The sequence below is a fragment of the Varanus komodoensis genome, unplaced genomic scaffold (assembly GCF_004798865.1).
Source record: "Varanus komodoensis strain SLA01 unplaced genomic scaffold, ASM479886v1 scaffold21, whole genome shotgun sequence".
Taxonomy (NCBI): Eukaryota; Metazoa; Chordata; class Lepidosauria; order Squamata; family Varanidae; genus Varanus; species Varanus komodoensis.
Window position 1 is genome coordinate 4,907,948 of NW_025335589.1, and position 13,437 is coordinate 4,921,384.

The 13,437-nt window shown below is 39.9% G+C and overlaps 1 protein-coding gene across 11 annotated transcripts in view; it reads right to left on the minus strand.

Annotated features, from left to right (window-relative positions):
- The window catches only part of INPP4B (inositol polyphosphate-4-phosphatase type II B), a 307,638-nt gene that overhangs the window by 17,780 nt on the left and 276,421 nt on the right, over positions 1–13,437 (minus strand). For all 11 annotated transcript variants that reach the window (XM_044430729.1, XM_044430730.1, XM_044430724.1 and 8 more), the window contains one exon: positions 4,273–4,427. In XM_044430729.1, coding sequence (XP_044286664.1) covers positions 4,273–4,427 — 155 coding nt within the window. The remainder of the gene's footprint in view (positions 1–4,272; positions 4,428–13,437) is intronic.

The following is a 13,437-nucleotide window of genomic DNA, read 5'->3' on the forward strand; positions in this document are numbered from 1 at the left end:
ACATGTTAACCCATGGTGGTTTGTAAGTCTGTATGCTTTCTGAATCCAGCACTTTTTCCTACAGAATAGCCTGTAAGCCACTCCAGCTAGCCATTATTTCTCATAGGGTTTAATAAACCCACCATGGCTTATTGTGTTGCCAAGATCCAGAAAATAAATTGTCTGTATTCAGACATAACAAAGCATGGTGTAAACACTGTGGCATGGTTTGTCACACATCTGAATCCTGTGAGCATGGCACATTTGGTTTTGTAGAACCACAGAAATAAACATTGGTCGGTCTATTGTTTCCACACTTCATCCTGTCTTGTTCAGTGGTTTGAACCCAGATGCACAAAGTACAGGGAAAAGGGCATCCAATAAGGGATGCATGCTAGCTTGGGGTGAGGTGCTGCAAGGGATGGGGAACAGTATGTGAACACAGCTGTACTTCAGCAGAGTTTGTGCAACAGAAGAGGTCATTAGATTTATTACCACATGACACGTTTTTCTCCCTGGCACGGTAGCCCTTTCCCTGTTCTCATGATGCTGCAGACATAAGTAAATGTTTTGTACCAGCACGGTGATTCTTGGGAGGGCAGGCTGTGGGATGGGTGGAGAGGGCAAGGCGTAGCACCACTGGGGACGAGGTGCCAGGGCAAGCTGCCTGCTTCCACATACAACAGTGTGGTTAGAGGTGGGTGGAGGGGCTTCTGAGGATGAGTATGTGGGGCACTGAACAAGGCTGGCTGTGGCCATGGTGAGGAAGCGGGGGAGACCACAGCCTGCCCCAGCTGATGCCATCCATGTGCCTGGCTGCAGCAGAGGGCCAACCTTTCCAACATGTGAACAGGGGAGCATGGACACCTCTGCGGCATGGGAGAGGTGGAGGAGAGGTGTGGGTGTGCATATATGCGGGCATGGAGCGTGGCAGCACAAGAGAGTACTACTCTGGAGCAAGAGTGTTACTCTAATAAGCCATTGCTTTGGCTGAGCAGTGGGGGAAAAACTCAACCAGAAGTACCTGGCTGAGGACATAGTGAGGGAGAAGCCGGCAAAACGGGCAGGAGTGGTATCCCATGGGTATGAAATTCAGCCACAGGGGCTGATGAGAGGCCTGCTGCCAATGATGGAAGAAGGTGGAAAACATGTAGGCATGGAATGCAGCAACTAGGTAAGAAACCAAGCAGTATGGTGCAGCATTGTTTGAACACAACTCGGAAGTCATAGCCAAGTAAAACAAAAACAAAAACAGTCCCTTGGCAAAGAAGTAGCAAAGAAACTTGCCTTTCCTGGGCCCCCAAAGCAGCCAAAGTGCAGCAAAGTAGCCAAAGCAGTAACCTGGGAACAGAGAAATTTAGAAGGCATTCCCCAAACAGATTTTTCTTTAGGTTGGGAGAGGTCATTGTGCCTCGGTGTCATCCTGCCTTAGAAAGGTGAGGGCAGCCAGGGCCAGGGAACCCCCCTAAAAGGATCTGAGGATTTTGCTGCAGAATGTACACACTCCACTAAGACGTTGTGCAAACCCAGCCGTTGCCTACGCTGACTGACACAATCTTTCCAGGATTTCATAGAATTTTTTTCCCCCGTGCTACAGCTAGATGCCAGGAACTGAGCCAAGAACCGTTGGCCAGTAAATGAACCTTGTACCTTCTGCATGCAAAGCTTGTGAACTATGACTAACCCAAAGTCCTTCTCTGATCCTGTAAGCTAGTATGAGCCAGTCTGGCACAAACAACACAGGAGGAGGATCTTGAGGTCACAATAAAAAGCTCACTCAAACACTAACCTGGTTTGCACAATTAAAATAAGCCACAATTTATTTAAATCCTGGCACAGGTTGCTTCAAATTAAAAAGGAGCTCAGATTTCACCAGCCTTTTCTATTTTCAAACATTATCTTCATTTCCTGCTTGTATTAATTTCCTGCCTGGACCTCAATGAGACCTGCACCTTAAACTCTAGGAGAGGTCTTTTTCAATCTTTCTTTGGCTCTACAAAAGTCTCTTCTTTGGATCTCTGCTTGGGATAGGCAGCTAAACTTTCCTTCCTTGCCCACTTTCCTGAAAAAGATTTGAACTATACTGCTATATAGCTGGAAGTTTCCAACATGAGGCTTAACTAGTTTGGACTGGTGGAGCTAAATAACAATTTAAACTGCTGCTAGTTGAGGCCAACTATAACCTTTGCATGTCATAGTTATTGTTTTCCTGATATTGTTTTCTAATACATCTCAGCAAGAGTTAAACTAGAGTTTACCTTTTGGAAGCATTAGTCACACTGCTCTATAGTTCTTGAGTATATACTTCTTATCTTTGTGATCATTTGCATGTTTCACATTCTATTTCTGCATGTGATATCCTTTTGCATTTACTCTTCTCTATAAGCCATTAATATCCTTCCTGCATGGTGTGTTATTTGTTTAACAAACTGAAGAGTATTCACCATTTTTCTGTTTTAGTTTTTAAAAATATTTTAATATATTGAACTTTTAAATAGCCTTAGGACAATTTTGGTTATGCTCTTTCACCCATTGCAGCAAAGCCAGAGCTTCAGTTTCACTGAAGCTCAATCAATTGTGCTTTTGATGCTTCTGAGACCTTCTTCTGACCTCAGAGAAGCAACCAGCACGACCCTTTCTAGATTGGATGTGGTGGTAAGGAGGAGGATTGATGGGTGGTTCTCCATCACTGAGAGCAGAGCTCAGGGTCCAGCCTTGGATCTGGAAATGTAAATATCCTATGTATCCTAGATGCTGTCTTAGGGTTGCTATCTTAATTTTTTAAAAGCTTTAAAAATATAATGATCAAATTAAGGTTTGGCACAGTGTTAAGTCAACTAAATGGCCTGAAAACTCACTCCAAGATACAGAACAGCTGGAACATGAACACAGATTATGTGTAAATATGGAAAATAAAAGGATCATTAGCAAAACCACATTCAGGTGCGAAAGTTAGCACATGCAGTTCCCATCATGACTGGCAAGCTGTAAAGGTGGTAGGATTGATGAGCAAAATGAAATGCATGTAAGTGTAACACAGCATGATGCCATATTAGCAATTCTTAAACAAGCTAAACATCTGAATTATCTTACTGTTATGATGATTTACTACTGTAGGCATTAGCATTTTTAAAAACCACACAATTGATGTGTATCTTTTAAGAGCATATTGATGGAATGCTAAGCACTTAACCTCTTCTTTCAGTTTATCTAGAAGCAGGAATTATTTACAACAATGTTAACAATTAAAATACATCCTTATTTTCCTGAATATGAATATTGAAATAGCTAAGCATTCCTTTATTCTACTGGACTATAGAGAATACAATCAGCTCTTGTTGCAGAATGATTTATAGATGCTAACAATGTGTGGAATTTCATTATAGAAATGGTTGCTTAGAAATGCAAACAACATTACTTTTAATCTTAAGATAAATACTTTTCAGTAGTTGCCTAAATATAACACCAATTTCTTCAAACACAGGAAAATAATAAATTATGGTGCCACGTTTGTTTTGATGTGAAGTTTATTAATTCAAACTACCCTACACAACCTAATTTACATACTGTTGATCGATCCATCTTAATATTTTCACAATTACACTTAAAGTACATTGTAATTTAAACAATAGTGAGGACTTAATAAAAATGGCAGTTAATATGTCTCTTAAATTTGTTTGCCATATTTTATTTATCTTTAACCGAGGGAAATTACTAAGATAGCAATCCTGTGGTGACTAGAGAACAACTAGACAGCCGTAGGATTTCTTGGATTCTCAGTTGCAAGGTAAGACAAACGTTGGGGACTGCAGCACTGATCACCGTCTTCTCACTCTCAGAAAGAACCTTGCCAGGTGCTGTTCCGGGGTGGGGAGTGGAGCAGGCTGGTGCCACCAAGGTACACCGGATCTTGGCAGCATCTCCACTTCCTTTCCTCATTCGCCAAAGTGCCGTGCACAGACGGCTAAAACTGGCTAAGTGTTTTGTAGGCAGGAGAAGAGCATAAGCATCCATCCCCTCCATGCGCCTTCTGCCCTGCACAGGATGCTCCTGACCAAACAAGTTCAGAGGGCTATGGGCAGCCTCAATGGACTGCGCCCCAAGTGAAACTAATTACATTTAAAATTAAGTAGCATTCATCAGTTAAAGAGCCTTTATGAGAATGAATATGTTTGGGGGGAAATCACACACTTCTTCCTTCTCCTGACTTAGGCAAAATTTTGGCCAAAATACATTAGAGCACACACAGCGGGTGGAAAGACAGGAAGGACACAAAAGTAGTTAAGAACTCACCTCCTCATACAGTCCAGTGCTCGGATAAAGAAGTCTTTGTGCAGTTGATGTTCATCTCTTAAAATTGAACATTGTTCCAGTGTCACTGACATGGATGTCCTATCTTTGGCACTTTTACAACAGGTAAACCGGATTCCATTTAGCTTGCGGCAAATCTATAATGTACACAGAAATCATGTGAGTCACTGCTAGTCTTATTCCAGGGATATTGCACAGTCTATCCCATTAGAGGATAACTAATAGTTTGCAAATGATTCATGAATAATTTTAACTTCTTTCTTTTGATAATACAGACATAAAAGAGAATTATATTTTTATATTCAGGCCATGCAGTTCACTCAAGTGAGTAAAAACAAACTCTATTTAACATACATAATGTTCTGCTAATAATGTAAACCATAGTTAAGATTAGGAACAGTTTCAACTTTGGACACAATGCTAAACTATGGTTAATTTAAAATGGAAGCCAATACTCCTGATCTTCTCTCAGGGGAGTGGTGATGAGGGGTTGGGTAGACAAGCTTGAGGTTGTTGCTTTGAACACTAAACCACAGTTAATCAATCTATCTGAATCAGATCACTGTGTGTTTGGGCAAGACAAGGTTTCTTAGTCTTCAGACCCAACTGCATATGATAAGAACAATGATGATGTAACTCCTATGGTCTTAAAAATAAATGTGAAGAAGCTTGAAGATAAAGTCATACATTATATACAGTATTTCCATTGCTTGCTCTGTAAAGTACATTAAAAGCCAAGGATGATGTAGTCTTCAAGATATAGCTACATATAAGATTAAAAAGGGGTCTGGGATTAGTTGGGGTGGGGGGAGAGAAATGATACAGATGAAGTCCACCTTGTAAAGATATCTTATTGGAGGGCCTTCCCCTGCACCATTTTTTCCAATGTCTGAGTTTCCTGCTAGTCAAGGAAATAGAAAATCTAGTCAACCAGAACCAGGCCAAACATACCACCTGCCTTTGCTTTCAAGTTCAGCAGTGTGAGAACAGGCTGGTCCAAGACATTTCTCCCAACAAATCATCCACATGGTGCTTGTGCTGCTTTAACCAGACTAGACTATCATAGTACCCCATATCTGGCAATTAGGGAGACCCTAGAAGGGTCAGTGGCTGTTCTTCCCTTCAACAAAATATGATGATTCTCTCCATGTCAGACTCTCTTGGGCAGTTATTTATTACATGTACTTACTGCCCAGCTGCCAAATGCCCTCAAGGCTGTTTACAATCATAAAACCAATCAACTGCAACAAAATAAAAAACAGCATAGTATCAAAATACTTTAAGCTATTAAATATTAACAAAATATTAGATCACTGAGATGCCAGTAGATGAAAGGCATTGGAAATGAAAGGGGCAGTTATTCTTGGTGTTCTCAGGTCAAGGAGACACAGTCTAATCAGATGATGAGGGGCCCTGGAAACCAGAAACCCGAAATGTTGAAATGGGAGAAGCAGAAGAGCTTGTTGCAAGGAGACCCTCCCAAGGGCCTCTGCTGTTCAGGAAGAGGTTGAGAGTAGTGAAGATTTACAACTGCAAGGAGGGGGCATGGGAGAAGAATTCCTGCAGTCAGTAGAACCTGACATGATTCTTGACCTCCTGACCCAATGTTGGGAGAGATGGGCCAGCCGAAAAAGGACACCCCAGGGGGTGGTCCCCCCAGGGATACTCAAAAGGAGAATGCTTAGAAGTAGTGGCTAGAGTGGGTTCAATTCAGAGTCTTATTCTTTGCTGGTTGTGCTTACTGGAGGTGCTCTGGAGATTAAAGAGCTTGTCAAGAAACAGTTTGAAGTATGAAGGGACGGGGGGACTTGGCTTGTGACAGTAAAATTAGTAACTGGATCAACAGATTAAAAATTAAAGACAAAGATAAAGGTCTTAACCCTGTATCTAAATGCATACAATGGGAATAACTGGCAGATCTCCCTAGGAAGGCCTTTCCATATATAGGTGGGGTAAGTGTAGGGAAGACTATTGCTTAGCACTTAAGGCAAACAGGGATAAATCACATTAGAAATATTGAGTAGACCCTTTGTGGGAAGTCTTCCCAAGTTAACAATACTGTCTAAGACACTAAACATATCTATATTTAGATTGTTTCCCCCCAATGAGACTTAAACATTTTCTTCATATTCATTACAGTCTTAAATTATGCCCAGTATACAGAAGGAACTCTTCGGGACACAGAGGTGATCTTGAATCAAAGTTTGATACATGTGAATGCAAAAATAAAACCAAAATGTTTCAGGGTTATAATTATTCAGCTATAATTATTCAGATTTAGTGGTACTAATACTTGGAACAAATTGTAAAAAGAATATGCTCCAGACTACAGGAAAAAAATTCACTTAATTCTCAAGTCTGGAAATTGGTTTCATGAAAAATACTTATTCAGGTGAAATGAAATTAATAAACAATATATTTTGTTGCTCCTGCCTAGCACAATTATTGTCACTTTTAGTGCCTGAAATAAAATGGGTTTTCTGACATAGTGTTGTCTATTGTGCTGAGCACAAAACTACAGAATGTTTGATCTTCTGGTCACCTCCCTTCATCCATACAAAGCAGCAAATACATAAAACTTGTATTTGGCTTGTTAACGTTGTTGCTAAATGATTAAGCATACTTTAGAAGTATAACTTCCAAATGAAAGTACAGTCTACTTAAATCTTTCTAGCTCAGTAAGGATGCACTGATTCAGAAAAACGTGCATCATGATTCCTTTTTTTTTTTTAAGTTGGAGTCTCTGTATTGGATTAGAATTTACCAACTTCTGCACACTTCACCAGCTAAAGTGAAAATACCATTCTATAAATGCTGACTTTCCCAGTCCAATTTTTGAGGTACCCCTTCATATCTTGATGGCATATCCATGTTTAAATCAGATGGGCACAAGCTAGTGCTTTAGCTAGTTGGATATGGAATATTTGCATATCACTGTTGTTCCAGTGTAAAATCCAGCATGTGGCAGCTATGAAAAAGGCATATTCCATGCTAGGGATCATTAGGAAATGGTACAAAAATAAAACTGCCAATTAGGAATGACTGCATAAAAATCTATAGCATAACTGTACTTGGAATACTGTGTACAGTTTTAGAGAATGTGAAAGGATACTCTAAAGCTGAAAAAGGAAAATTGTGCTGCTTAGAGCTGGAAGGAGTCCCTTACACGAAAAAAATAATAAACTTTGAGGCAGGTTAGTTTAGAAAATAAAGTTTGTAAGGATAGACATGACAGAGGCCTATAAAATTGTGCACAGTGTGGAAAAGGGGGTAGAATAAGTTTTCCTGCCCTTCTCATAAGAAGGATCCAAGGTTACACAATGAATCCAATTAGTGAAATACTCAAGATAGAAAAAAGGAAGTCTTTTTTCACGCAAGACATAACTACAGCATCTCATGCAATCTGTTATTATCAGATTGCTTAGAAATCTAAGGTGCACTTAAAAGGGACCGAGACAAATTCAGGGAGGATAAACGCTATCAATGGCTGCTAGGCATGATGGCTATGTGCTACTTTATGTATAGAGGTAATATGTCTCTGCAAATCATTTGCTGGGGAACACTGGCATGAGAAGGAATTGCATGCATGTCCTTTTCATGGGCTTACTTCCTAGAATCATCCGGTGGGTCATTTTGGAAAATAGAAGTCTGGACTAGATAGGTTTTTGTTTGACCCAACACAGTTCTTCTCCCCTCCCCTTTTCATTATTTTGACAAAACAAAACAGAACAAAAAGTTTTTCTTTAATTTTAGTTTTATGTTAACACTTATGATTTAGCAAATGTTGCATGCCTTGAATATATTATGGAACTGCTCTTCCAATTATAGGTATATGAGAGACAAAATATATAATCAGATTTCAAGCGCATCCAGAGAGCAGCAGCTGCGCCAAGGACAGTTAAACACTGTTCTCTACCCACACTTTTAATTTTTATAGTCCAATTCATGTCATAAGGGATGTCACCATTGAAAGCAATGGTGATTCAGCTACGTTTCTGCCTATCGTCTTGTGCTAATAATCACTTATTTTTTATATCCTTTGAAGTGTGTGCTTCTATTTTAAAATGTGGTTCAATTCACCATCATTAAAGGATTCCTGATTAAGCTTTCCATATTAAAACATAAAACTTCAAAGTGAGTAGAATTGGACAGAACAGATGTTGAAGAACAAAGGTTTGGGCAATAGAACAGAAAATGATAAGGCGGATATGATGCACAGGAGAAAAGCAATATAAAATATACGTTGGATTCACTCTTAAAAGGGGATAAAAGGCATGCCTATACTTAAGGAACAATCATTTAGCCTGCAGAATCATCTTCTGGGCAACCATTCCCCAATGGACAAGGACTTTTGGAGTCAATGAGTTGTGGAAAACCATTTCTCATACATGGTTTTTGCAGCCAAAATAGTTTTAGTAAATTACATTTTTGTAACCAACAAAAATCCAGCAGCTATGGAATGCATTGAAGGATCTCAAATACAATGCAACCTATCTCCACAAGATTCTTTCCATTTAGTAAATGCAAAACTCTCTGGTATCTAGGAGGAGAAAAACCAAAGTGGCTATCAGATGCTATCTGATACAATCAGGTTCAACCAATACACCATTTCCCCTAATACTTAGATATAATTGAACTTTTTTCACGTAATATATAAGAGTCTTTCTAAGATATGAGTAAGAAGACGTGTGTTTTTTCTAGCTATTAGGTAAGAGGAGAAGACAATTCTTTCACTTTTCATATTTCTACTACAAGCAACATTACCTGAACTCCTGGCAATTTAGCAATTTTATGGAAGAGAAATCAAATACAAGGGACTGTTTTGTATACCAGTTGTACTCTTTAGATAACATACACTGTTGCTGCAAAACTTTAGCCTGGTTCAGCTATCATGAATAAGTCTGCATGAGCCTTGACCTTGTTTGCCCTTCTCTTTCTCTTCCACAATGAAATTTTTTGCTATTCCTGTTAAACAAACCACAGTTCCCTGTGCTGACACTAGCAGAAATGTTTGCTTAAACGAACTACTACTGTAGAAGCAAACCAGTGTGCCAGGTTCTGGATATTATGAGAAACTATTATTTAACAGCAGAAGGTAAGTTTCCAATCTCCTCCTTATGGCTGTAAAAAGGAGAGGAAAGGAAGGGCAACATGTGAACCAGAGACTCATGTAGGCTCATGCGTGTAGCAAGGAGCATCAATTCCCATGTTAGAACCAGACCAGAATTTTATTTGTTAAATTCTACATTCTCTTTCTGGAAACTAGTCAAGTAATAGTCTGAGACAAATCAGCATGGTTCCATGGCTGCATAATTTCACTTGAGCTGTTGTAGATTACGCATCATGTATGTCTTTTGCATGTCGGTTACCTTAAATGTAATTATCTTAATGCAATTTTCATTACACATTAAGCCACAAATCTCAAATGAAAAAGAAGTATCAAGCAATAAAGGTTCAGTCCTGGATCTAGTGCTCTTCAACATCTTTATTAATGATTTAGATGAGGAAATACAAGGAAAGATAATCATATTTGCAGATGATACAGAACTGGGTAGAATAGCAAACACCCTAGAAGACAGAATGAAGATCCAGGTCAGTCTTGATAAATTGAGCACTGGGCTCAAAGCAACAGAATGAGATTCATTAAGGACAAGTGCCAAATTCACCACCAAGGAAAAAGAAACCAAATGCATCGATACAAGATGGGGAATACGTGGTTCAACAGAACTGAAAAAGAAAAAGATCTTGGAGTAATTGTGGGCAATAGGTTAGACATGAGCCAACAATGTGATGCAGCTGCAAAAGGGCAAATGCTATTTTGGGATGCATTAGCAGAAGTATTACTTCTAAATCACGAGAAGTAGTAGTTGCTCTATACTCCTCACTAGTCAGAACCTTATCTGTAATACTGTGTCCAGTTCTGGGCACCAAGTTTTAAGAAAGATGCATAAAAAAATAGAAAGGGTCCAGCGGAGGGCAACAAAAATAATCCAGAGTTTGGAAACACTGCCCTATGAGGAGAGACTGAGAGAACTGGGCATGTTCTGCTTGAGAAGAGAAGGCTGAGTGGGGGCATGATATCCCTCTATAAGTACTTCAAAGGCTGTCACAAAGAGGAAAGTCAAGATCTCTTCTTGCTGCAGCCAGAGTGTAGGACACAGAATAATTATCAATTCAAGTTGTGCCAACCCAGATTCAGGCTGGACATCAGGAAAAGCTTCCTCACTGTCAGAGCAATATGACAGTGGAACCAGCTGCCTAGAGAGGTGGTGGGCTCTTCCACACTAGAGACATTCAAAAAGAAAATGGACAGCCACTGAGTGGAATGGTGTAACTTGGTGTCCTGCGACAGCAGGGGATTGGACTTGATGGCCTTCATGGCCCCTTGAAACTCTACTATTCTATGAAATAAAGTATCAATTCATATGTGAACTGGCCTTCGGTTGCTAGCCTTGGTCAGAGCTTACCTCAGAGCTTTTATCAATCATAGATGTTGCTGAGTGAACAGGATGTATCAGAAAGTGACATGAGCAGAAGGTTAAGGAGCACTGATGAAGATGTGAACAAAGACTCTAACATGCACATTTTGGTAACTAGAAAAACAGTATTTGGAAAATTCATGTTCTTGTCCCTATCTGTGATTAGAATACGATCCGCTCTATATCATCCAGGAACAAAAAAAAAAAAAAAAAAGACTACATTTCTGAATAGGGCTACATAATTTTTGTGGCATATTTTGATTGAATTGTAGTAAGAAATTGAAACTAATTCTTCTGCAGATATTATGAAAAGTTATAACTTGTATTTCACTATTCCAAAGTAAGTGATATCTGAAAAAAAATATTTTTAAATGTATACACCACCAACTAACCAATAATGGCCCTTGTACCTGTTAACAAAACACACACACACACACGCCCACACACACACGCCCCAACAATTAGCACAGTATTAATTCTGTGGTTAGTACAAAAAAGAATAACAACTCCATTTACAATTATGAATGTTTGATGAATGATGAAAAAGGCCCAAAAAGGAATAAGGGAAAGAGTATAAACACACTTTTCCCCATCTCAATAAACAAATTAACTTTAAGAAACTCAGAAGCAGGACTGAGAAAAAGTGCAATGGTTTGGTATTAACAAACTGATGAAACAGAAAGGTACATAAGAAATGAAAAATGGAAGCAGAATATTTTTTCTGATGTAGTGCCAGAAAAGGGGCTAAGAAACTTCACAGAAAACCCACACATCCCCAGTACTATGACTGATAGTATTGGGGACATTCCCATACAGAGCACAGAACTGTGAAGAGCTGTCAGGGGATGAAGTGTTAGAAAAGCAGCTGGAACTAAATGATAAACTGAGTAGCAAGTTACCCTAAATAGAATTTTAAAGGATTTTAAGAACCTTTACAGTTGGCAATGAAATGTAAGTTTTGGATAGATTTTTTAAAATACCTCAGCCCCAATATTTTATGAATATATGAGAAAGAACCCTACTGCCAATTAACTGAATGTGTGACTCTCCACATGTTTGGACAGAAAAAAGGCCTCCATCTCCCAGTACTCCCCAGTAAGAATGGCTTTTCTTCTGACTAAACCATCAGAGGACATCACATTTAACCTCATTTCAAGTGGAAAAAAATCTAAGAGGTAGAGGAGATATTTTCCCTATGCATTCAAAAACCCATGCCAAAAGCCTCTAAGAAAACATCCCGGCTATGCCATTTAGTGCCATAGATTACTGCATACCCCTAACCCCAAAATATTCATGCACATAGAGCAAAAATTGATCAACATTGATTTCCTGCACCAAACTACCCCCGCAAAACAAATTACTATGAGCCAGCTAGAGAGTTTCAGTTACTGGGCAAAATGAAACTATTAACAAAAATAATAGCAAATGCCAGGGGAACAGATTTACAACTCAGTCCTGTAGATTGAGGATTGAACTGTAAAGCAGATGTGGCAGAGCTATACTGCTATGCTGTACCCTTTATTCAAATTCTTCTCAATCTGCTCTTACCAAATGTTTTTGCTATGAATGTTTACCCTGACATGAAACCTATGCCCAGCACCTTATACTTTAGGCTGTGATAACCCTGTCTCCTCTCTACCCAGGGCCAGAAAGGCATGCAGGAAGGTCCGCTCTTGGCCTCCCTGTGCACAGGGTTTTCTAGAATGCTGCAGCATTTTTGCTGATGAATATTTCTGCCCCAGCACGAACGGCCCTCGGACCAATCTTTTGCTGAAATGGCAGTACTCAGCAGGGCATGGGATTAAGCTGTAAGACAAGAGATAAACCTTAGGAATAGGATCTTGGTTTCTGTGTTGTTCTCAGGTTATTTATTTATTTAGATGCCATACAAGTGAGAGTAAATAAAGCATCTGACAGGGCTGGAAGCAGGGGATAGAAGCATGATGAAGTTTGAGGAGTGTGGATAAAAGCCCACCACCAAAGCATGCATGGGAGGGGGTTCATGGGTACCGCATTCACTTGGCCTCTTCCCCAACTCCATGCAGAGGCTAACCACACCTCCAACTATGCATTTAGGTAGCACTGTGAGAAGGTGCTATGTTCATACCAACATATATGTGTAGTGCTTGTTCACGGAAGTTAAAGTCCAGACCCAATCAGCTCCCTGCCTTCCCAGGTGGAAAAGCTCTATATGGCTTTGTTGGTACTACAGCTGGTGCAGAATTGAAATACCAAGCCACGGTTATTTAATTCTCCTTAAAATATGCTATTTGGATTCACTTTTTTCCAGGATAGGAGCTCTGACAGATGGTCAGCAGATGACAAGTGCCAATGACCAGCTGAGCAGTGGGGCTAAGCCATGGCTGCTACTGCATCTTGTCATTCTCCCAAATCAAACCCATCCACCCACACAGTGCAAGCATTAGATGGGCAAAGCTTGTGAGGGTGAGGAGGAACTCGGCTATGGCTGGTGGAATGATGCTCTTGCGTGTATGCACACACAGCTCCGAAGCCCAAAGAGGGCTGCCCTCAAAGTAATTGTTTCTTGCCAGACCTGCTGGTACATTCATTGAGGCCACTGAATATATGGATGTCAGAGTGCCATCCATACAAACTCCACACATTTTCCTCCAACCCATGGGGTGAATTGTCTGAACTTCTCAACTTT